The 25,346-nt window shown below is 41.4% G+C and overlaps 1 protein-coding gene and 1 long non-coding RNA gene across 3 annotated transcripts in view; one reads left to right on the top strand and one right to left on the bottom strand.

Annotated features, from left to right (window-relative positions):
- Positions 1–25,094, bottom strand: part of GALNT15 (polypeptide N-acetylgalactosaminyltransferase 15) — a 29,116-nt gene extending 4,022 nt beyond the window's left edge. Inside the window, exons 1-10 of one of the 2 annotated variants that reach the window (XM_039390636.1) lie at positions 24,990–25,094; positions 23,511–24,056; positions 18,133–18,299; positions 17,211–17,415; positions 8,830–8,997; positions 8,114–8,231; positions 7,137–7,331; positions 2,983–3,114; positions 1,785–1,886; positions 789–929 (exon numbers count right to left, since the gene is read on the bottom strand). In XM_039390636.1, coding sequence (XP_039246570.1) covers positions 789–929; positions 1,785–1,886; positions 2,983–3,114; positions 7,137–7,331; positions 8,114–8,231; positions 8,830–8,997; positions 17,211–17,415; positions 18,133–18,299; positions 23,511–24,056; positions 24,990–25,015 — 1,800 coding nt within the window. In that variant the 5' untranslated portion in view covers positions 25,016–25,094. Of the gene's footprint in view, positions 1–788; positions 930–1,784; positions 1,887–2,982; positions 3,115–7,136; positions 7,332–8,113; positions 8,232–8,829; positions 8,998–17,210; positions 17,416–18,132; positions 18,300–23,510; positions 24,057–24,262; positions 24,753–24,989 lie in introns of those variants that run through there. The other variant, XM_027723784.2, reaches the window with a different exon arrangement.
- Positions 23,046–24,866, top strand: LOC113989332. The gene is made up of 2 exons (XR_005567019.1): positions 23,046–23,185; positions 24,429–24,866. It is a non-coding gene; the product is annotated as an uncharacterized LOC113989332 (long non-coding RNA).
- Positions 25,095–25,346: the final 252 nt, after the last annotated feature.

Consider the following 25,346-nt stretch of genomic DNA (forward strand, 5'->3'; position numbering starts at 1 on the left):
GAGTAGGTTTAACTTTGTGCTCAGAGCATGGTAGATATTCATAGTTCCTTTTGAAGCTGACAGGAGTGGTAGGTGCAGAATTCTTTTCCACCACTATTTGTTTCCTGTGGCTACAGATTGTCATCAGCATCAGCCTCACTACTACCGGCCACAAAATTTCACAGTGCTTCCCTTAGGAATCAAACCAAATTACAGCAGGAACTGTCCCAGAGGCTTTCTGCATCCCAACAACTACAGTAACTTCTGTTTTCCGGCTGTCCCAGAGCATGAGGTTATTCAGTCCTGTAGAGGAGTTCCTGCTGGGTGAAGTCCACTGAATAATACTGAATTCCTCTGATATTGCTCTTCTCTTACGTACAGGAGGAAATTTAATGTTTCCCACTAAGAGCTCCTCACAAAGGGCTCTCATTTGGGAGGGTTCAGGACTCCCAGACCCTTTCTCTATCCAAAAGAAGTCAGCAAAGATTTGCCCTGCTCTTATTTTCACAACCACTGATTCTGATTCTATCCTATAAGACAAACAGTGAAAACAAGGACATAGGAATAAAGTTAGGATCTCTGTACTTTGTATTTCTAAACGAAATGTATTTCATATAGTGTAAATGGGCAAGAGGCATCCTAAGTTTTCTGGCTGAAAATGGTACAGAAGTGAAACTTGCCCTTCAAATACCTCATCCCTTCCCCACATGAATGCCAGTGATCCACCTCATCCCTTCCCCACATGAATCACCCAGTGATCCCACAGTCACCATCAGCTGCCTTTCCCTCACAGCAGAGACACTACTGACCTCCTGGACATCCCAGTGCTGGTGGCTGTTGTCTGTCTCCTTTGTACAGTTTTGAGGGATAACCTTCCCGTGTCTGACATCAAAGCAAAACAGCGGGGCAGAACCAAGCCGGATTTCCTTCATGCTGTTATATTCAAAGTGCTGGAAGAGGGAGGGTTTGTTTGAACAATGATGGACAGACATCCCAATTAATTTCTAAATGCTAATTCCAAAAAGCAATTTCCTGTACATGTTTGTTAAGGTGCAACCCAAACATGAATGACAGAGACCCAAGAACCTTGACCCTTCAAAGCAATTTCCCCTGCTAGCTAATACTGGCATAACTATTTACCTAAGAAAAGGCCTTGTGAACTGCAATTATGTATAAAGTAAACCCCTCCTGTAATAAAATTTTCTAGTTTAATAAATATTTGAATAGAAGGGTGTTTCTGGCAGTGTCCTCACACAATGCAGTTAGAAATGTGCCTGCAGCTCGCCCTGAGCTCAGTGTGAGCAGGAAAACTTGCCTGGGACTTGGAATAAATATCTGCGGTCAGTCTACATTGGTTTGGCTTCTTTTAAAGCATGAACTTTCTAGACTAATTTCAGTTTGGGAGTCTACATGAATTTTCCTCCTGCTTTACACTGCAATGTAGACACTAAACTTCAGTTTTAGTCACTAATGGGGGAAACCCATTCCCATTATTCTGGAACTGTTATGTATTTTTTACTCACAGGCTTTCCGCTCCGCAGACACTACCAAATATACCAAACAAATAGGCACTTAATGATGTCTGCTGGAGCAAAGTGTGTCTATCAGTGACACATGAAACACTGCCATTTTTCAAATTACTCATCTTCAGAAGTGTGGGCGTCAATACCTTAACATATGCCTAATTCTGAACACATCAGTTATTTCCACGAGCGTCAACCCAGCTACTTACACGTTGGAGTGACTGTCTTCAGGATGGTTCCCTAGATCTGACACAATGCCTGTATACTCAAAGTATACATTACCTGGGTGAGACTGTCACTGCAAGGTGAGAGTTTGATAGAGCTTTCTGCAGTGGCTTTTCCAGGTCTGTAATCTGCACAGAAGCCAACACCAGTATTGTAAAGCTGCAAGTAAAGATTTATACTGAAATAACTCACAGTTGGATACAACCAAAATATCCTTCAACTAACATTTTTGTAATTGTATCCCTTTATGATACGTTTTTGTTCATAATTCAGGCACTACTTTTTTCCAGCCTAGATCTTGAATATTGATCTTGCAAACTGACCTGATATAAAAGACAGAGTTTCATCAAAGGTCAGTGCTACCCAGTGAGTTTTGTTTAAATTGGAGATACCCACTTCTGGTTTTAACTATTATGATAATGAAAAGAAATCTTTCAAACTTTTTATGCTAATGGAAAATTGCACTTCAATCGGACACTGTAGTTAGAAAAAACCCGAGATGTTCCAAAAGAAAAGAAACATGTGACAATTTCTGTCATCTACACTCAGTTCTTGCACTCTTCTCAAGCAAACTTGGAAAATAAAGAGCAGACAAAATAGAAAAAGGACACAGTAAAACCCAGCTCCAGATAGTAGTAGACTGTGAATTAATTAGTAGACCTTGTTGCCTTTTTGGGGGAAACTCCCTTCTGTTAAGGCTGCTGGGAATAAATTAACATTTAATGAATTATAATTATCAACTATGAGTTATTTTTAAAAAACCCAACAAACAACATTGAGAATATTGCCTCCTGTACACAGTCAGCCAAGGAACTGCTATTGCTACCACTTCTGTCCTTGGGAGAAGCGCAGAACTGAAGAAATGCTTTTTTCTCTTTGTGCACATGGATCAGCACAGAGATATCTCAGCTGCTGTTGCTGTTGCCATCTGCATGAGGCAACACAATTCTTTTCCTTTACTAATAGCAGCTTAAAAACCTAGGATCCTCTGAGCTGTGACACTGAACTGAGTCAGACAATCTGGGTTCAGTTCCTGGCTGTGTTTCGACATCTATGTGAGATGTGTGCTAGCCCTTTGTCTCTGTCCTTTTCTTTCTCCTCCCACCCTTGTTTGCATTGGCTGTTTGGACAATAAAGGTTTCAAAGCAGGAACAGCCTCTCACTCACTCTATGCTCCCTGAGTACACGGAAATGACAGTGGAGTCTTTGAACAATGAAAAACACCGATCATTCTTTATAGGATGTTTTCTCTTACCTTGCCAGAGAATCTTGGCGTGTCTCCAGGTTGGGAGAGTTCAGGGTACACATTTGATACAAACCACTGGAAATTTCTACAGCCCAATCTCTTCTGTAGCTGGAGGCGCTCGCTGCAGTCTGGCTTCTCTGCCTTTGTGGAGAAAGGGAGAAAGCATAAGAGCAACAAGGTTACTAGTGTATTTGTGTTAGAGATGCTAGGAGTGAAAATAGGAATTGTTTCTACCACCTTTTCTAGCCTATGTGTTACAGATATTGATATGTCTCTTATCAATATCTCTTGCAAAGGAGGAAGTCCAGCTATAGCGTTTCTCAAACTTTGTGCTAAAACAGCCACAGTCTGGCTTTGTGAGAGAAGTAAATATTTCAGAATTAGCATACATTGTGAAAATAAGTATTTCCTCTAAAAATGATTATTATACTGCAAGATAAGTCAGCCTTTGTCATATTTTTACATTAAAAAGTCAAGACCAAATTTGACACTTGCTGCACTGAAATTCAGTGGTATTGTATTGGATTGTCATTCAGTATAGAATTTGTCCCTCTGAGTAAAACTCAATTTCCTGGCCTTTAACAGCCCAGATTATGCAGTTATTGTCAGTCCTTCATGACCAGAGGGCATAAGTGATGACAGAATTTAGCCCAAAATATATTATCTGACAGTTACTAAGTCTAGTAAACAAATTTGTTTTGCAGCTATAAATGCATAAAACTTTCCTATGATTTCTGTGTTTTCTCGAATTATAAACATACACAATATCAACTCTTCCTCTGTTCTGAAAAAGGACAAATGCCTTCAATCCTTGGTGCAGTTACAGGCATCTGCACTGCAAAGAACCGACAGTGTGAATATTTGAGGGTATTTAGCACTGAGGATGGCTAACAGGGTTCTGAAAACTCTAAGTAGTTAAGTGTCTAATCCTTCAGCTTCAAAACCACACAAAACAGTTTTCTAAGTCTCTCGGTGCCCAAATATTAAAAACATCTCACAAGCCTTAAGAGTCTTTCTCCTCTTTCTTTCCAGCAATACATCTCCCCCCTTCATGCTTCTACTTTTTAAAAATGCCATTGGGATGGGATTCCAGGAGACTGGTCTGGATTTCTACATCAAAAATTAGGATTGGTAACATAAGCAAAGAACTGCCTGTAAATAACTTTTTCCTCAGACCAGCTATTTCTCTGCATCCATAAAAAGGACTTTGCAATGTGGAAAACGCTGACAAATTAAGGGCCTTGGAGATCAAGGGCAAAGTATGGGCTTCTAAAGGCAGGGATCAGTCATGCTATGTGGCACTGTTTGCCAGCCCCTGTAAACTGCACAGGCAATGCTCAACAGTTGCAATATGTTAAAGAGAACCTCATAGTTTAGTGTCAGTCTTAGATTCAATAAACGTAAGAACAAAGTTCAGCAATTCAGCACCACACAACCCTGTCCCCTAAGAGGTTTTCCTGGAAAAGGGAAGGAGAAAAGTAAAATGTTTCCCTTAAAAAGAGATGTCTCTCATGAGACTGCTTTGGCTGAAGAAGATAATGGCAGTAAATCTCATTTTGTCATACTAGTTACCGTCTGCATTTGATGCTGAATAAATGGTGTAAATAACACAAAGAAAATCATTATCCCTGTAAACCAATCTGAAAGGAAACTGTGCTTGTAAATTAAATAAACAAACCACACAAGAAAAGGAGCAAAAGAGATGGTGGCTGAAATAGCAGAGAGCTGGGAAGAGCCTTATTCATCTGTTTAATGCTCACACCATGAATATCCTGTGCAAGATGTGATTCAGATCATAAACTGAGAGGGCTTATAAAGGAACCTAACAGGGGTCACTGGTTGTTTTCTGCAGTGGGCAGTATTAGCAGTCAAGGCTCACAGAGAATTTTGTGGTGGCCCATAGGTTGCTCTGCTCACTCTCTCAGTGCAATAAATCCCCACAGGGCCCTTTGCAGCTGAGCAGCAATAGTGTCATTGCTTGTTTGTGCCTTTTGAATGACATCCAGCTGCACTGACATGCTGAAAATATTGGCTATGAAAGAAAGAAAAAGAGAAAAAGAGCTGTTTATGTTATGGTGTGTTGGGCACAGAGATAATAAAATGGATCATTTGAGGGAGCATCATACTTAGAAGTACTGAAAGTATTCTGGCTAGAATAAACTCAGGCAAAAGGTCATGCTGCTTACAGCTAGTAAACTGTATCATTGGTGACTGTAGTTTTTAGTACAGAAAATTGCTTCTGAGCTGACAAGAAAAGCCTTCAGGAAATTTTTAAATTATTTAAGGACCTAACTGCCCATTTAAAAAGATTGGCCTAGTGTGCTCCTTTCGGGTACAAGGCTGAAACCCTTGTGAGTCAACTGACAAACATGTGGCTAGTGGATTTCAAACCTACAACACGGACAAGGAGAGAGAAGCTTTGAAAAAGATGTGAAAATAGAGTAAAAAAAGGAAATGTAGTAGTCACAGACTGTAGGATTAGCAGACCAACTGGAGAGGCAGATCTATCCATGGAGTGTAAGGAAGTCAGACTAGGTGACAAGAGAGAAGTGACGCTGGCACACAGCCCTGTTCCTCTCCCCACTGTAATGCAGCCCCTGCTGGATCTGGCTTTCTTAGGTGATGGCCAGCCCTGCAATGACTGAGCGTGCAGGACTGTCTGGGTATTAGACAAACCAAACAGAAGTGAAGTGTTGCTGGACCTGGTGGTGCTCACCAGTGTGGATGAGCTCATTAGAGCTGCTGGGATTGGTGGCAGCCTGGGCTGTAGCGACTATGGCCTTGTTGAGTTTGTGATTTCAAGGAATGTCAGCCTGGTGAAGAGCAAAGTCAAGACCCTGAACTTTGCAAGAGCAAACTTCCAGCTGTTTAAGGAGCTGGTGAAAGAGATGCCCTGGGAAATTGTCCTTAAGGACAGAGGGGCTGACTGGAGCTGGCAGCTCTTTAAGGCCACTTTTCTTAGAGCACAAGAGCTCTCTATCCCGGTGTATGCCAAATCGAGCGAGGCAGGCTTGAAACCAGCATGGCTGAGCAAGGATCTGCTCCTCAAACTGAAGAGGAAGAAAGAAATGCACAGACAGTGGAAGCGGCTACACAGGGACAGGTGACCAGGGGACAGTGCAGGGATATGGTTTGAATGTATAGGGATGGGGTTAGGAAAGCCAAGGCAAAGCTGGAACAAAACTTGGCAAGGGACATGAAGAATCACAAGAACTGATTCTCTAAGTACATAGACCAGAAAGAAAGGCCGAGGAGAGTGTGTCTCCCTGATAAGCAAGAAGGGTGAACTCGTGGCGACTGATATGGAGGAGGCTGAGGTACTCAGTGAGTTCTTTTCCTCAGTCTTTGCAGGCAGTCAGGCTTCCCACTTCTTTTAAGTCCCTGATCCTCTGAGTGGGTGGGGAGCGGGAGTGAAGTCCTTCCTACTATAAGCAAAGAGCAGATTTGGGATCATTTGATGAAGCTGAATACAAATGAAGGCTTTGAGGAGACCTTAGAGCAGCTTCCAGTACCTAAAGAGGTCTTATAAAAAGGAGCAATGGTTTTAAATTGAAAGAGAGTAGGTTTAGTTTACACGTTAGGAAGAAATTCTTTAATGTGAGGGTGGTGAGGCACTGGAACAGATTACCCAGAGAAGTTGTGGATGCCCTATCCCTGAAAGTGTTCAAGGCCAGGCTGGATGGAGCCCTGAGCAACCTGATCTAGTGGGTGGAATCCTTGCCCATGGCAGGGGAGTTGTAACTAGATGATCCTTAAGGTCCCTTTCAACCCAAACCATTCTATGATTCTGTGATTCTATGAAATACAGAAGCAAAACTGTATGGGAAACTTTGCACAGCACCTACCTGTGTTCTGCCTAAATGCTTTCAGGGAGTCTTTTTCTCCTTAAAAGCATGGCTTTGTTAAATGAACAGGAAGGTGAATGACACTTTCATTCAAAATTGCTCACAAGTTGGCCCACTGCCTTGTAGGAGAGGATATTCTTTCTTCCCTTCCTGATCTGACAGCTCTTCCACTGGAATGTTTAATAAAAAGTCCATCCCCAGCACCATGCTCATTGAATGTTTGACTCAACACAGACATCCCCACCCCTATTCCACCTTCTTCACCTACCTCAACTCACATGCCTTCCCTCAGAAACAAACGACTACAGATGTCTTTACCTTGCTGATTAAAAAAGCCACTGTGTCGTGCTTGTAGAAGTTCTCTTTAAATGGGCCCAGCCAGGTCTCTGCTATCCGGATTTTGTTCCTCACAATGGCCTCTTCATAGGCAAAAGCAGCGGGAACGAGATGTCGATAGACATGCCCAACTCGGGAGCATGGAATAATTTCTACAGAGCCACCACAGAGCCAGGTCTGGAACACAGGTGAAAGCACAAAAGGAGATTACCTTATTTAGATTACCTTTATCTGAAAAGGAGAAGCTCCTTTACTCTAGACTCTGCCTCAGGAAATCCTAAGCTGCACATTGCTGGAAACAGCAAGAGCCTTATTATATTCTTCTTTATACACTGTTCCCTACAGATGCAGAGGCACAGAGAACATACTGGGCATTCAGACCTCTGATTTGACCCAGCATGGCTATTTATATGCTTTTATGTTTTTCTGTGCACAAACAGTGCAGTGTAGTGGAAGGACCTGGGAGCACACCTTCTCTTGTCTGGGACATTAAAGAGACCATACCCTTCATGCCTGCAATTTTCATTGCTTTTTAATCTTAGTTACTCTTTGTATTCAGCAAAAATCAATGCAAAGGATTTAATATTAATAATTTGTTATTAAAACTACAGGTTGGCAAAGAAATAAAGGTACTCTCCCTTTGGTGCATGTTACATGCCAAAATAGAAGAGGCAGCTTTCAGAGGGTGCCAAAAGCAGTGACTCAGTCCTCAGGCAGATACTGATAGCCAACAAAACTTCCTTCTCCCGACATAATGCTCCTAAATCAGAGCAGCTGCATGATTTTGTCCTGACAGACTGCAGAGCGTGGGGATAGATTTCTGCAAAGAAGGTTTTAATCTGAATACCCTGATAAGTTTTGCACTTAATTTCTTTTATAAATATCTTCTTGCCTTTTCATTTAAGTTCCTTAAAAGCCCAAGAGTTACCACAGTTTGATGTTTTAATTAAGGTTCTCACCCTTATAGACAGCTCCAGATTTTCTGCTCCCCACATGGTCATGTCAGAATCATAAGCTCCGGTATTTTGGAAGTAATGCCGATCCATGGCCACCACTGCACCAGCTACCACAGGACTCCTGTGTAGAAAGCAGTTTGAAAGTGAACACCTTGAGTGTTGGATAAGGAATTATGTGAAGTGTGAAAATCCCACCGTTTCCATAGAGATAGCATTAAAAATGATTAAATACTGCTCCTATAAGCTTGAATGAATTGATTATCTAACCAAAAGAAAGAATAACTGGAGTCTAATTCTAGGATTTGCCTGGGGAAGGGAGTCAAGAGCTGAATTATCAAATAAGGCTCAGAACAATGGGAAATGTGGAATACGTGTACATCCAAAAAAAGAAACAAACAGATCATGATTAAGACATCTCTTTTAACTCTTTATGACTTGTTCTTGCTTTCCCTACAAACCTCCACACCTTGTCTGGTCAGGCTGTACACCAGTTGTGTCAATGTGTGGAAAATATTGGTCATGTTGAAAGCATGACTGCAATCTAGTTAGAATAATTACTAAGGGCCAAAACAAACAGTGTAAACAAAAAACCTATGCCTTCAAAAATATTAACTCAGGATATGCAAGTAACCATATCTCTCCTGTGAGCTGGAAGATGACCCAAACTGTACAGTTTGCTGCTGAGCTGAGTGGAGGCGCATTGTCTGATGGACTGTTACCTGATAGGGCTGATGGGAGACTGTCGTACCTTCTCTTCATGCTCTGGCACTGGTTCCCAATGAAAATCTAATTTCCAATCAAAAACACCTCGATGCAGGCCCACAGAGTGATAGTACTGAAAAGTCTTCCAGTCTATGACATCTATGACGGGGGAGACGACACTGTTTCTGAAAAAGACAATACCATTTATTTCCCAAACCAAAGCATAAATTAAGTTCACTACTCTGTTAGCAAACATTTGTTCTCCACTTTGACACTGTCTAGCATAAGCACTCCTCTAAATGTTGAGTGCTTTTATTTTCCCTGCTGATAGAAGTTCAGGTGCTCAGGGCATGAGGCATGCAGTGCAGAATCTAAAGATCAATAATTTATTGATACCCTGTACCTTGCACTGTCATTTAAAACTATTCAGGATTTTGCTATGAATAAACTATCACAATTCTTATAAAGCTATTTCACACAGAGGCCCCAGCCTCTGATGTTACAGGCTCTGCATGGATGCAAAGTTTATAACAAAAGATGATTTGGGCCTCACACACTTTACCATCCTTTGATTTTTCTGTAGCTGTTCCACACACTTCACAAACACTCTACACATAAACTGAAGTTTGTCACTTCAGGCCAGTGAAGAGTGCACTTATCCTTAGTTTGTTCTGCTGATTGTTTTGCAAAAACATCTATTATTGAGTTCATAAACCAGTTTCTGTTTGTGTTTTATCACAAGCTTAAAATGCTCCTGCAAATGCACTGTCACAGTGTAGAATCTACTTTTAAGAGCCAGAACAGAGCCATTACACCATAAGTGGCAATCCTTCAATTCCTTTCTAACTGGAGTTAAATTTGGATTAGTCTGAGAAGAGGCATTAGACATTTCCCCATGGCAAACAAGTCAGTATTTTGCAGCATGCTTGCATATCATCTTGGAATTAACTGGTACTTCAGAAGAGCCTTCAGTGTTCCTTGTTTCCAGGTCAGTGACATATCATATTTGGAAATTGTCACAGTATAAAGGCAATGGTATTAGGGACTTCAGGAAAAAGCGTTGAAGAACAACATTATCTATTTCTTCTCTGTTATGCAAAAAGGATAGCCTCTGGTCTCAGTGTAAGGGCTTGGCTATAATTCCTCTGGAGAAAAATCAGTAATATTTAAGAGATATTAAAGTATGTTGGAAAAAATTACTCTTGTTCTAGAGTAGGAATGTCCATATAGGAAATTATTCTTGAGTAGTTATTTTCCTAGAAAATAACTTCTGTTTAGGGAGAGAGAGAAATGAAATGGTCAACTTTGGGGCAAAATGTAGATTTTTTTATCTCCTCTTTTAAAAATTTGTATGTTGGTCAGAAATCGCTTGAGACAAATTTGCTTAAAACACAATACTATTAATGAAGAAAGGACATCTCAGAAGTCTCCAGCGCAGTGAGGCATTTGTACTTTTCCACAGCAAAGACCAGAACCAGCTGAGAAAGAGGGTAGCTCTGGGCGATGTTAACATAATCTTGACATATCTTCTTCTCTGCCTCTACAATCATTAATGTTTTTTCAGTATCAGAGTGGGGGGAAACTCCAAACTTAGTTTTATCAAAGTTGACATTTCCTGTAGAGATTTTAGAAGCCCATGGAGAAACAGAGACTACTGATTGTCAGTGAATTGTATAAAGACAAACTATGAAGGGGATTTCTTTAAAATGACTCTGTTATTTTTTTGTTTCCTAATAAAAGCAGACTGTCCTATGATAAGCTAAAAGCAGGAAGATTTAAAATAGAAAAGTGATTATATTTCTCTGCTCACATGTAAAACCATCCTTTGTAATATGCAATAATAGGCACTCTTAGAAACAAGCATTAGTTTTTATAAATAGATGATAAACTTTTATAGTCACATGCAGCATTTGTAGGCATATACATTAAGGCAGTGAGTTGCTGTTATCCCTCTGCAGGAATCAAGAAATGGAAAGAAATTGTACTAAAAATAATAAAGCTGATATCCTCTCCTGATTCTCTTAACGATAACCCTGTGACACAGTTTTGCATCCAGGACAGGAGAAACCACTTAGTGCTCAAGCCAGCAGGAGCCTTTCTACTGAAAGTTTTACTCACTAACACCACTGAAAGGAAACTGTTTCTAAGTTACTGAAAGGTAGTGTCCTGATGGACTCACGTAAGCAGGTATTTTTCCTTTGATATGCTGGGAAAAATCCACCTAACAAGTTAAATGGATTTTATGTGACTAAACTTAAGAAATTAAAAGTCACTGTAATAGTAATTTCCACAGCCTACTGCGTTCTCCAGTGTTTGAGTATCTCTGACCACTGTCTAGTTAGAAGAGAGCTGCAGCTGTACACTTCCCACCTCGGTTTGCTGCTACTTGCTGAAACCCACACTGTCTATTGCTACTGGTTTATCCATTCTCATCCAGACGGGACTGAGGAACTAATGACCCCAGGGTTGTTTATTTTACAATTTCAGAGTCAAGAGGAAAATACCAGGAGGGAGTATTTGAGTGGAAGCCAGAGGCAATGTGGATTAAACCATTCAAAAGACCTTGACCATGAAGACTAGACCACATGAACTGAACTGATCTTGAATAGTTTGGACAGAAACAGTGCAGATACTTAGATATGCTCATAGATATTCTGGATTAGATGATTTCAGACTATCCTACATTTTCATATTATTTCATCCGTTTAAAAGCTGTCTTTCTTTTTGGATCCACCTTAAATTGTTGCAACTATAAAACTCCAAACTCCAATGATGCTTCTGGTATCAGTGCAACTGCTCACAAGAGTAAGTACCACAGTAGTAGTTCTTGTAACTGGGCATTGATTCTTCAATGCTGTTCAAGAAAAATACCTGTAATGACATAACAGATTCTAACGGTTTGGAAACCGAGCAAATATCCAAACTATCTGCAAAGTATGATGTGAAAAACTACAGTGTTTAAGACAGCTGAAAATAACTCACTTGAATAGGTCCCATTCTACATTCTACCCTGGTTAAATTCAACAGTAAACCAGAACAAAATAAAATCTACAGTTGTAGAGTGCAAACTGATAACTGTGTTTTAGAGCTACTAATCTAGTAACTCTTTCAGAATGCCAAGATTAACATTTTTCAAGAGTATGTTTGTAAGAGTAATTCTAGATCTTCACCTAATATAAACTGGTGTTGCTCTGCTGAAACTAATAGAAACACATCTTCTTAAAACTAAAAATTGGGAGGATCTTTCTGATCTGAAATAGAGAAATCCAGAAATTTTATCTTGTGTGAAAAGTGGTTAATGTCCAATTTTAATCTTAATCAACCACCGTTTACCTATTTTTTGGTTGGTATTTTCTTTAAAAACAAAAAAATCTGTTTTCTGCATATTCAGAGATGATGGTTCTAAATGCAAATTTGCAGAAGAAGGTAATTGAAAGTTGGAAGATGTTCTTACGAATTCTTCTTGTTTTTAACTGCATAACTGGCAGACAGCAGCTTCTCAGCACTTTGAAATGAAACATTGGCAAACTACTGCTAATTTTACTCTGTGGAATCCAAGGAAAGGCAAAAACAGGAAATTCAAATACGACTAGCAGCAAGGCTTTGAACCATTTGATGAATTTGTGAATATTTCAAATGCTTGGAACGCACATGAACTACAAAAGGTCACAATTCCATGAAAAAGAGAAACCCAAAGAAGAACAGTTTCCTGGTTTGGGATTTCTCAACCAAATACAATTGGTAATGAAATGTCTTCCCATGACCCTTTACAGTCACCATGGACATTATGTTCTTTTCTGGTTTTAGATTAAGTAACATGAGGAGAGGAAGATTTAATTAACATATCTGTTTTGAAGTTTTAGATACACTTTCTTTGAAAGTGTTTTTTATTGACTTATACTTACTTTGTATTTTGTGTATCTGGGAAGGAAACAGATTTTAATCTGTTGAAATCCCCCCTTTAATAAGGAGGGAAAACCCACCCAAACTAAACAGGAAGATCATGTATTTTCCTCAGTTTCAGAGGGGATTACTCTTGCAAAAATTAGATATCTAGGAAATCCAGGCAGTTCAAGTTCTCTGTCTCTGCCCATAGTTTAAACTTCAGTGAGTAACTGAGGACCCAAGCTGTTTCCACAGCATGCTGCACTTTCACTGAAAGCACCTTCCTGGCTAACTGAAGTCTTAGCAATGCAAAACATTTGAAATTAGATAAGGTTAATAAAAAGATAAAATGCAGTGATCAGGAATGGCAAAGAATTACTTAAATACTGCCCTACGGACCAGCTCCAGACTAACTCAGGGCATACGAAGGGTCTCCTTGAATGGACGGACTATTCATATGCTGTGCACTAAACAAATCTCGGCTAGGTAGAGTGCAAAGGGAATGCTGTATTAAAAAGTAACAATTTTTGAAGCTGTCTTTTCTGCTAAAATGCTCAAATTTGTACGTGGGGTAACAAAATCTGTAGGTGTAACCAACACGTTTTTACACTGGACAGTCAGGGCGCTGTGCCATGAATTGTGCCTAAATCCTCATTGCTCCTGTGTTTAGCAGTAATATCTGCTTTTGGTTTTAGATTCTCATCCTCAGTTTCTTTACCTCAACTTCTTTAAAATAGGTCACCTTTTGATCCTGATTAACTGTGAAAGATTGTAAAGAGATAGCACATCTTCCCATAACATACCATGTAAATGCAGAACATTTACTGAATTTGAAATGAAGGTTATTGACAAATAGAGGATATAAAAGGATCAGGCAAACACAGAAATCCCAGGAAATAGGCTGTTAAATGTGAAGGATATGGAAGGTTTTCAAAACAAGGAGAGTAGCATGGACTTGCATGCTCACATGCTGGGGTTGTATGGGATCTGAATGGATAACATCATGCTTGCCTATGAGAAGTTAGAAAACAGATGGCTTATGTATTTTGTAACTCAAAAAGCTGGGATATGGGCCACTGAAAAGTGGGGAGTCATATGAAAAGAGATGAAGGAGCTGTTCATCGTTGGTGCAAAATATTTCTCTTTTCTCTAGTATATTGCCACAAAATCAGAACCAGACAAATTTTCTGGACAGCAGAGCTCTGTTTTATATTCCTGTATCTGCAAGCTGAGGCTCCCATTTACTCCTGAATGGGAGCAGACAGATGATGAAATACCTTTTCACTGCTATGCTAATTTCTAATTCTGTTTATCAGCATTTTCATTAAAGATTAGTGACCTAGAATCATGGTGCTAAATGGAATTTTAGAAATTAGATAAGCTTTTTAAATAATGTTACGGGCTTCTGTGGTATAGGCAGGGAGAGTGAAACACCCTTACAATGAGGAGTGGGAGAAAGGTCCTGAGGGCCAGCTACCCCTTTGCAAGCCACCCCTCTGCCACAGTTATGGTGCCCAGACCTTTTTTAGATGTGGAATTCCCTATCAAGGAAACAACCAAGGTTCATTTTGCTTTCATGAGTATTCTCAGGAAACATTCTTTGGATCTTTTTTTTTTTTTAAATCATCCTGCTTCAGCATTATGGCCACTGGTTTCAGATTAAGGGAACAACATTTTCAAGGCTTCATGGTACAGTTCATTATATGCTCCCTTTGCCTTTCACTGCCTTTGGACGGAATACAAAATAGCAGCTGTCTTCCGCAGTCTCCTGGAAAAGGCAAACCTTTCAAAAGATGACTGTAATAATGGCAGAGCTGCATTGCTATGCACCATACTACTCACCTGGAATTAGCTTGGAACACAAACAGTTGTCAAATGAAATTATCTGTGGGGCATCTGCTCTAGTTTTCTAATATTGCCCAGGTACCTACAGTATTCATCCTTGAATAATCAAAATGTCAAGGAATGCTTTACAAACCGTTGAACCATTCTCTAGGCAATATACTAGGCTGATGCACAGCTTCCCAGTCAATTTGTTAGGTACGGTTCACAGAACTAATCCCAGTCAAGGTGCCCATAAATGCACGTTCAATGATTTTAGAAAGACTTAATACTTTTGTGGAAAAATATATTTGATTGTGCTAGTGAATAAAGCCATCATGTAGAGAGATGAAATATCATCACCCAGAGCAAGCCAAATATCTGTCAAATATTTCCATACCTGTAAAACTGGAATAATTTTTCCTGTATTTGTCCTATCTGTCATTTCCACAGGCTACTAAATGCTGGGGGTAACTCTCTTGTTCTGCGTTCAACTCACAGTGAGGTCTCAGTTCGGGCAAGGATCTCAGCATCATTCTAAGACAGGTCACAGTAATAGCTATAGATCTGCAGTCTAGAAAATTAGGCTTAATCACAATTTTCAAAGTTAAAACATCCATCCAGATCCTTTAAGCTCCCGCAAAGGTTTGAGCTTTGGAAGGGCTGCATTTTTCCTTGCCAGCAAACAACTCACTCACTCTACATAAGTAATTTCCCATCCTGACTCTCCAGCAAAAGTGCATGAGTTACAGCTTGATTGGTACATTAAGAAGAGGAAAGATGGATATTTCACCAGACACTGTAAGCTTTTTTTCACTGTACTTTCCTCATTTGGGTAGTCTCAGGGAGTGAACATGATTCAATTTAACAGCTCCTCAGCTGCTAAATGAAGCCAAGTTGACTATGCTTTACATTTCCATGGTGATCCCCATGCAAGCATTACAAACAATTTACAAGAAATCATGAATTAACTTCCTTATCAGGTCAGTGTTATTATCACCATTCTTCAGCTGGAGAAAGTGGGACAGCATGAGAAAGTGATTGCCAGATGCCTTAGAGCTTGTCTTCCCTGTGCAATGGAGAATGTCACAGGTTCTCCCCACTAGCAGTGACAAAGCTTCCAGGGTCAGGCACAATGACTGATAAGGCATAAAGAAAGGGGTGGTGTAGCCCATACTATTATCCAAACACTCTTCCACCTTTGCTTCATTAATCCAATTAGACATTAGCTAACTCAGTGTTAAATTCTGCTCTCCTGGAGGAGTGAATGAGCATATGGGCCTTATAGAGGAAGAGAATTCCTTCCTCACTCCCTGGTGACAGGGCTACAGAATCTTGGAATGATAGTAGATTTGGTGGCCTTGCATTTCCTCAACAAAGATAATTTTTGACAGTGAATTTTTGACATTTGTGGTGGGGTCCTAACTTCTCTCTCGCCATTGTAATTCTCCCTTCACCATAGCTCTCCTGAAGACTTTTTGTAACTCTTTATTTCAGCAATACACCCTTGAATAAGGACTGACCAACACACAGGAGTTTTGCATGAACATCAAAAATAGACTATAGCTCAAGGCAGAAGAATCATGAAGTATATTCATAATAAACCATCTAATTAGCCAGCAAACAAAAATAATCTGCTTTTCCAAGGAGGAATCTTTTCAAAAAGAATATTCCTGATGTCCTAGGGCAGCATTACTCTTGCTTTCAGTATTCTTAATGTTTTCATTCAAATGATGTAATAATTTCTAAAAACTCACATTAATTCTCTTATAAGTAAACATAATAAGCCATAAAAGCATCTTGTTCCAGTGCCTGGGAACAGCCTTTGAAGGTCTTTAGTGTGACTATTTAATGGTCTGGTAAGAGTTTTAAGGACTTTTTTTTTTTTATTTTACCCCCTCTAGCAGGTAATCTTTTCCCAAGTGGTTTATGGGTAATGATAGACAAGTTAATGTACAAATTTTTCTTTCAGAAAAGTCCCTTTAATAAAGGATTTACTGACATGTAACTCTAGAAACATTTGCAGTAGTTTTAATCTCTTTGAAGGACTTGTGGACTGCATAAATGAGCTCAGCTGTACACTAGAGAGCAGGCCCAAGCACCACCCTAAATATGAAAGACTCAGAAATATGAATCTCTACCTTACTCTGTCAATTTGGTGTCAGTGAAAGTACCTGTGATTAACTGGAACTGTCTAGGCTGCCCAGGAAGTCTGGTTTTTTTCTGCAGAAGAGAAATGGCATGGGTGACATTTGTACATAGCCAAATTGGCACAGAAGGACAAAGAATTTTGTTCTTGGCTTTATCACTGAGACAGCTAAAAAGTAAAAATAATGGAGTCACACAGTAGTTTCTCTGGTGGATGTTTGCCCATTTGCAAAGAAGTTGAGAGTGCAACCTTTTTAATTCAGAGCACCAGGAAGCCTTCTCATAGCTCTAACTGGATACAAACGCTGACATTTCAGTGACACTGAAGTGTGTGAAGTGAGGGTTAACAGCTGTGTGACCTGTCCTGCTTCCCACACATCAGAGTGATGCATGTGGGGATAAGGTAGAAAATGAAAGTAATGTGACCAGAAGCAAGAAGGTAACCAAGGGAGGATAAAAAAAAGCTACCCAACACTTTCCAAGTACATTTCTTTCAGCAGAAATGAGCACGTACAGGGAGCTCAGAGGCCACAGGGATATTTACCGGTTGCTGGACAGCCTGGCCAGGAGGGGCTCCAGCCAGCCCTTCTGACACTCGCAGTGTGAATCCATGAAGATGAGCACGTCACCGGTTGCCCGTGCAGCTCCTAGCATCCGACCCCGGATGACTCCAAGCCTCTTGTTGCTCCGGATGAGCTTCACACCATCCAGCTTAGAGATGTATTCACTCAGAGCTGACTTCAGGGGCCCTGTCAGAAACAGAACAGTCACTGAAATGTTTTAGCTTTGAGTCAAGATTTGTTAAAGAAAAGCAACAGGAAGTAGGAGATGCTACTTCTTGCTGGTATAATGTTTTGGGGGCATTTGTTTTAAATGGCCAAGTAGGCCACGTTCCAAATATTTCCACAGTGGCATAATGTCAAAGGGAAGTAGAGACTAATGGAAAATGAGATTCACTAGGTGTGAAGTTATTCCTGTGGGAAGCTTAATAGCCTCCTCTCCTGTTTTCAGCAAAAGGTGGATGTTCTCATCATCTCAAAAAAATACACAGATCACAGTGACGTACTACAGGTGTTTGGCTTTCCCAAGCACTTTGGATTACTTTAGCATTGTGGAGTTTTCCATTCTATGTTTCAGCCAAAATCCAAGTCTGGAAATTATGGCAGTAGATCTGGTCCAGTGGGAAAGCTAAGATTTGCATACTGTGATCTTATTTTAAAGTAAGAAATTTCAGAGTGGTTGTAGATTAAGGGGGTTGAAAAAGAAGCATATTTCGAAGTTGAAAGGCTGAATTCTAAGGATGGAAGAGTGAAATCTGGGAGCCAGCTCTGGGCTCTGCTTAGCTCTCTTTCTGAGAGTCCTTGTTGCCTTCTACTCTCCTCATGCACTTCTTGGAGGAGGACAGCTTCTTCCCTGAAGCTTTGGAAAAAAGAGGGCAATTTTACACACAGAGAAATAGGGGCTACCTTGCTGGCTGAGATCGTCAACGAGGATGATATCCTTGAGGGAGGCCTTTGGGGCTGTGTCCATAATGCTGTGCACGGTTCTCAGCAGAGTAGACCAGGCTTCATCATGGAAACAGATGATGACACTTGCAGTAGGCAGACTGGAGTCATACTTTTGCTGTAGGCACCTGCGGGATCAAATGAGGAAGACACTGGAAATGCTGGTACAGCTGGCTACTTTTTTCTCAGAGCAAAGTTGTTAGCAACTCTTAAACCTTCAGGAACGGAAAGCAGTTTAAGATCTCAGCTTAGTTCTAAGAAAAGGAAGTATTAATGTGTCCAAAACTGGAATACAAAGTGAAAACATGGGAATGACACCATAAAAATTAAAATACAAAAAGAAAAGTTTTCCTGTGTTCTGGGATAGTTTGTTTTCTGCTCTGGGTACCTCAAAAAACAGAGCTCAAAATAGAAATGGTCCAGAGAGCAAAGAAAAACCATAAAGACAATTAGACAGAGCAGAGAGGGAGGTAAAGCAAGTCAGTCAGTCTCTACCAATTTCCACATTTTCTCAAGTAACAGAGAAAAGAGCAAACTGAAATGCAGTACCTTTAAAACTAACAACTGAGCAGTAGATGTGACCAAGATCCTAGTGAATAAACGCAACATCTCAGTCCTCTACAGGAAAGAAATGGATCCCTACATGGACCATGAATACAAAGACAGATATATTTAAGAAAGTAAATGTATTTTCACTACAAATTTTGCTTTTTCCAATGAAAATGAGTCACTGATGAATGAGGCTGACAACTGGGCAGATTCTCTCTATACCATTTTCTGCTATTACTTTACAACTCCAGGTACTAACACAACCTACTGCAAGACACCTGGCTATGTGGGTCAGTGTATGGCATTCCTAGAGATGATCCAGACTGCAGCTGGAGCCCATGGCTCCTCAGTTTTCCACAGGGCCAAGATTTCACCCATGACTTTGAAACAACTTCCATCAAAATTACCATGAATTAGATGCTACTTTGACAACTCAAGCATTTAAAGATGAAAAACACTTTCCGTTCATCCTCACAGAAACTGCACGTGAAAACCATAAACCCTCGCCAAACAATGGCTGTTTCATAAATGTAAGCAAAGGACCTACAAATTGCCTTCATGACACAAAGTGTTTTCTGATGTACCAGTCCTAATTCAGAGACATAGGACACGCTATCCTGGCACGAAGATGTACATTTTCCAGAAAATGCCTTCCAATGCCCCTTGCAGAAATGCAAAGGCTGTGTCTATATATCTGCTTTGCTTACAATAGAACACACATTTTAAAATATTTTCATTTCCCAAGTAACAGTCATTCAGTGCCCTAACTCATTTAATCTCCAGCAGCAAGAACTTCAAGGAATTACAGAATTGGTTGAGTGTGGCCCATTGTTATTTCAGCTTTTTTGTATTACCAAGCAAATCACTATACAGGTTTTACAGTGGTTGTTAAACAATTAGCTACTTAGGAGAAACTCATGTAAGGGATATAATTTTAATATTGCTATGTTTATTAGCATTTTACTTAGTGCTTCCATTTATTACCATTTTATTTAGTACTTCCATTCATGGACTGAGGCCCTATGTTGCTAGACACTATACAGACACAAAGCTGCTAATCGTTTAAGAGAATCCATAGTCTGAATGATTTAATTACAAGTACACATAAATGAATATTATAGATACACTTTTGGAAATATAAATTTTAAATGAGCACAATTGTAATAATTTGTTATAGTTTTTAATAGTTCATATTAATATTTTTTCATAGACAGGCAAATTTTCTTGATGATTTGTGCACTGTAATAAATCTATGTCGCCCTTGGTCTACTAATTTTCTGTAATCAATAATGCTGCTTCCTCACAATTTCATGTGGGATAATTGTTTCTATTTTCAGCAGATGGAGAACAGAATACTCTCGTGACTTGACAGTGAATATTTTCAAGCAGAAGAATCTAGAGGTAATTAAGAAAAGTGAAGAGCTGATGCAGTCCTTTTACTACCAAGCAGCTTCTAATCAGAAACATTCTACAGATATTAGCACCTATATTTTGCACTGTAACACTACAACATCTTGTTGCTAGTAGTGTGGCTATAGCAAGAAAATAAGGCTGTTGTGAAATCTTAATTGGAAAAAGAATTGAAAATAACTGCACTTGAATACATACCGTTGGTGGCAAGTGCCTAGTTGCCATGGAGATTGGCAAAGACTTGCAATATAGATATCTAATCTTCAGAAAAATTCAAAAGGGTACTGGTATACAGAAATACCTTCCCTGTAATTTGGAGCAGTTTCATAGACTGTCCATCAAAAATTGGCATTTCAAAAAATCAGGAGTGTGACTGATATGAGACATAGTGATTTAATCCAATTTGGGAAAAACAAGGAATTGTCACATGCAGCAATGAACAGAGAGCAATTCTGACATGGCAAAGGCATAGACTCCCACTCACCTTCAGGAAAATGTCTCATTGAGATTCAGCTCCCAACAGCACTCCAGTGGAAGCTATACTTTTGTAATGAAACTTAAAACCTTTGTAGATACATTGTGAGTTTCTTTTGCCTGGATACATTTGACACTCAAGCCCAAGAGACCTTCTTAGAACACCCATCACAAAAGTCACAATGGCAGGCTTGATTGTGGTGTCCCAGGAGGGTGGCAATTGCAGCTGGACCAGCTGATAGCAGCAAAAAGTATGAAGGGATGGAAGTACCTCAGAGTACTCTTCTGGTGTGAAGAATTTCCCATCCAATTTCAAGTAAAATGAGAGAGACTTAGTCCATGGTACTAACTCACTGAAACATCTCTAACTGGTTGGCTTCCCTCTAACTAAATAATAACAGACATTGTTATGAACAACACTATGCAAATGGATTAGAGACATACACAGTCTGATTCTGGTTCACTCTCGTTTTAACACTGGTGTAAAACTGGACTGACATAGTTGTGATCCAGGCCCCCAGACTAAACTACACCTAAAAAATACCATTGTGGTTTGTGTGCTGTGCTGTAAAGGACAGGACTGGCATAGAGATATACCTCTGCTGCAGGTTTATGGTCTGGATTTAGATCAGCTTCAGATGTTGAGATCTGAATTTTCAGTCAGGGCTCTGTGAGCTGTGGTGTTGAGAGCTCTTTAGGCTGTAACCAGTCAGACAGCAAAATCCATCCAAGAGCTCTGAGACCATGGCTTAAATCTTACCGAGATTAGTATTAACTAAACCTGTCTCTTGTTGGATGGCCCTTCAGCTGCCAAAGTAAAATTGTTTTTTGGCTCACATCACAGGCAGTAAACCAGGGTCGTCATTCCTCCTTTGAACATTACATAGTTCAAAGAGTTGCCAGTGAAGCATGCCAAAAAATAACTGAAATAATATCAGCATCTCATTATTTAATGGAATCATCGAAATTAACACTGAACCTAGTCACCAAGTACAGAAAACACTGTTTCATTTCTCTTTCTTTGAGACTGTCCCCTAAATTGTAGCTGCCAGCTACCTTTAAACATGTGAAAATGAACACTAGAAAGCAAAATTATTCTGTGTCTTGCTTAAAATGTTTTCTGTTGCATCTTTCCACTATGTCCTGGAGGAAAGCTACAATAGTTTTCATTACAGAAGGCAAGAAATAAAGATACCCACCCATATCCTTTCCCTCTTCCTTGGGCAGGGAAGCATATCACAGAATCAATTAGGTTGGAAAAGATCTCTTAGGCCACTGAGTCCAAGCTTTGACTGATCACCCACCTTGTCAGTGAGACCATGGCACTGAGTGACACGTCCAGTCTTAAACACCTCCAGGGACAGTGACTCCACCACCTCCCTGAGCAGCTCATTCCAATGTCTAATCACCCTTTCTGTGAAGAAATTCCTCCTAATATCCTGAACCTCCCCTGGGGCAGCTTGATAGTAGATACACCTCAGATCCTTTTTAAGAAGTGTGATCAGCTGCCCCTCCTGGGCTCCTGGGACAACTGACTTTCAAGTATCCAGGCTCCAAATGTAAGGCAGTGGCCTTACAGCCACTTATGGTGGTGCTGGCAGCTCTGGTCAGACACACCAATCTCCACCTTCCTGCCTTCCAGGAGTTTCCTTTCAGTGTTTGTCAGAGAATCACAGAATATTCTGAGTTGGAGGGGACCCACAAGGATCACTGAGTCCAATTCCTGGCCTGCACAGGACCATCCCCAAGAGTCACATCATGTGCCTGAGAGCATCATCCAAACACTTCTTGAACTCTGTTGGCTTTGTTCTGTGACCACTTCCCTGGGAAGCCTGTTCCAGTGCCCAACCACCCTCTGGGTGAAGAACCTTTTCCTAATATCCAACCTAAACTTACCCTGACTCAACTTCAGGCTATTCCCTTGGCTCCTGTCACTGATCACCACAGAAAAGAAGAGATCAGTGCCTGTCCCTCCTCTTCCTCTCACAAGGAAGTTGTTACTGCAGTGAGGTCCCTCAGTCTCCTCTTCTCCAGGCTGAACAGACCAAATGACCTCAGCTGCTCCTCATACAGCTTCTACCCTAGACCCTTCACCATCTTCATTGCTCTCCTTTGGACACTCTCTAATACCTCGATATCTTTTTTATGTTGTGGTGCGCAAAACTGCACACAGTATTCAAAGTGAGGCCGCACCAGCTCAGGGTCGGGTCCATTTTGATATGTGACCATTGGGTCACTTTTATTCTAAAAGACTTGAAAGCCCCAACTCCCGACTGCTTTATCGCTTTACGAGCCCGTAGCCCATCACAGCCCCGGCACGTGGGCTGAGCCCGGGGCCTGGCCGAGGAGGGCAGCTGCCTTTCCCGCTCGACATCCCGGCGCGGATTCCCTTTCCAGCCCCAGCAGACGGACAGACGGACGGACAGACGGACGGACAGACATCCGCTCGGACCTCTCCCTCCGCCGCCCGCAGGGGGCGCTGCCGCCCGCTCGCCCTCAGGGCGGCGCGGGGCCGGGCCGGGGCGGGTCGGGGAGAGGCGGCGCAGCCGCGCACACGGCAGCAGCGGTCGGCTCTGCTGGGGTGGGTACGCTGGGCTGTGGTTTTCTTTCTGACTCAGGAAGCCGTAGCTGTGCCCCCCAACCCCGCGCCCCCCTCCACCTTTGCCGCCCGTCGGTTCCTGAGGGCTTGAACCACCTCCGGAGCGAGGGTGGGAGCGCCCCTGCCTCTGAGGAACGGGGGGTGCTCCCCACACAGCGCGGGGAAAAGCGCTCTCCCGACCCGGAGCGGCGAGTTTGATAGGAAAGAACGCGGGGTTTGGAGGCGGAGAGGTGCGGGGGGGGGGTGGGCGCGGCGGCGCGGAACGAGATAGGTTTTCCCCCAGAAGCGAATAGGGTATTTTACTTACAACGGGTGTCGTACCTCAGGCAGGTCCCTGCGCAGCGCGATCCGCTCGCTGAGCGCTTCGTTAAAGCCGTGGGTCTCCAGGCCGAGCGGCCGCTCCCCCGGAGCAGCCCCTTCCCCAGCCTGCAGGGGTAGGGACAGCGGCAGGGACTCAGGGTCCCCCTCCGCCTTCCCCTCTGCCCGCCTGCTCTGCTGCTTCACCATGCGATAGCCCTTCCTGGTCTTGCTGTGGTTCTTTTTGCCCGTGGGCGACACGACGGCCACGATCAGTTCATCCTCCCGCAGGGAGATGAAAGGCGATAGACCATCCAAAGGGTAATACTGCTGGCTCTCCTCCTGGGTCTCCAGCATCTCTTGGGTCTCCGCAAAGTCCATCTGATACCCTTCCCGGGGGTTGAACTCCACAGGCTGGAAAGTCCCTTCCTTGCTCTGGTTGCTGGGTGGTGGATTCAGCATTGTAACCATCAGTAGCAAAAAACCCAGCATCAGAAACAACAAGAAAAACTGCAGCTTACGTGATCCATATCTGCACTTCTTCCTCAAGAACATGCTGTTGGTGACAAAACAATACAGATGGTCATGTTAAATATCACTTCGATCTTCCTCAGATTCCAGTCCTCGGGTTGCACAAAAGCCCTGTTTTTCACTATCTGCCAAGAGGATTTTTTTGCTCCCCTCACATTTCACTGATGCTGTTTCATGCTTTCCTCTCTATTTACAGAAAAAAAATAACATTCCTATTAATATTTTACTTACTGTAGTAAAACGTAGCATGGATCCAGTGAAATAAAGTAGATCCTTTATTGAACAGAGTCCCAGCTTAGTTAGGAAAGCACATATTTTGCTGATTAAAAGAGTAACTAAAGCTTTGATTTTTTTCCCTTTTAAAATTCTAAGTCAAAAGAAATCCCGTTTCTTATAGTTTCCTTCCAGATAGATCCTGCTTCTTCAAAGTTTCCAATTGCTGCCTGGATTGAAGCACTGTGTCTCTGAAAGCAGATCTGACAGCTCTCCTCCGTTCAGAGGCTTTAACTTAACTGCGATCAACAGATGAGAACTAGTCGGTCCGTGACTTTGTTTCACACATAACTACGGCACTCAGTCAGGAAGCACTTTGCCAGACATAATACAGAGCAATGTGTGTGTCTTTCTCTTGGTCCTAATGCCCTCGCTGTGCTTGTCCTATCAAATCAAAACTTTGCAAAAGCCGTAAGAGGTGAAATACAAGAAAAAAAACATTGTATTAGAAAAGAAATCAGGGCACACCATCGATTGCTGTGCTTCTGAGTAGCTGTATTAGACTGAGAATGCTTGGAGCGAGAAGCAAGAATTTTATAAACTGAATAAAAGATGGAGTGCACATGTTTTATTTAAGGTTATATTTATTCATATGATAATGTGTTATCTAGAGTATATTTCATATCCAATAAATATTTACAGCTGTAGGGATTTTAAAACTGACATAAGGGTGCCAAATTATCACCTGGCAGGCTGAAGTTGTCTCCTCATCCATAAATTTGGTATTGCAGGGCAAGCAGCACTTTAAGTTTTCGTTAGTCCAGAAATGTGTAGAAAGCCTGGGCTGGAACAACAACCACTGACAGTGAGAGAAAGCAACAACTTCTGTGATTGAAAGGGGAGCTCAGCCTCTGAGGTCTGTTTGCTAATATTGCTGGCAGTGGTGCTACTGGGCATGGACTGTGGCTTTTTTTGCTGTGAGATGGATGCTTGTCCAATGGGAGAAGGGGTGAAAAAGTCCACATGCTTCAGCATCACACATCTCTTGGTCTGGCAGAGATTAGGGATGGAGGTAACTCAGGTGTTACCCACCCTTTTGATG

Source organism: Pipra filicauda, unplaced genomic scaffold, assembly GCF_003945595.2.
Source record: "Pipra filicauda isolate LSUMZ 115617 unplaced genomic scaffold, ASM394559v2 scaffold84_size4826128_pilon, whole genome shotgun sequence".
Taxonomy (NCBI): Eukaryota; Metazoa; Chordata; class Aves; order Passeriformes; family Pipridae; genus Pipra; species Pipra filicauda.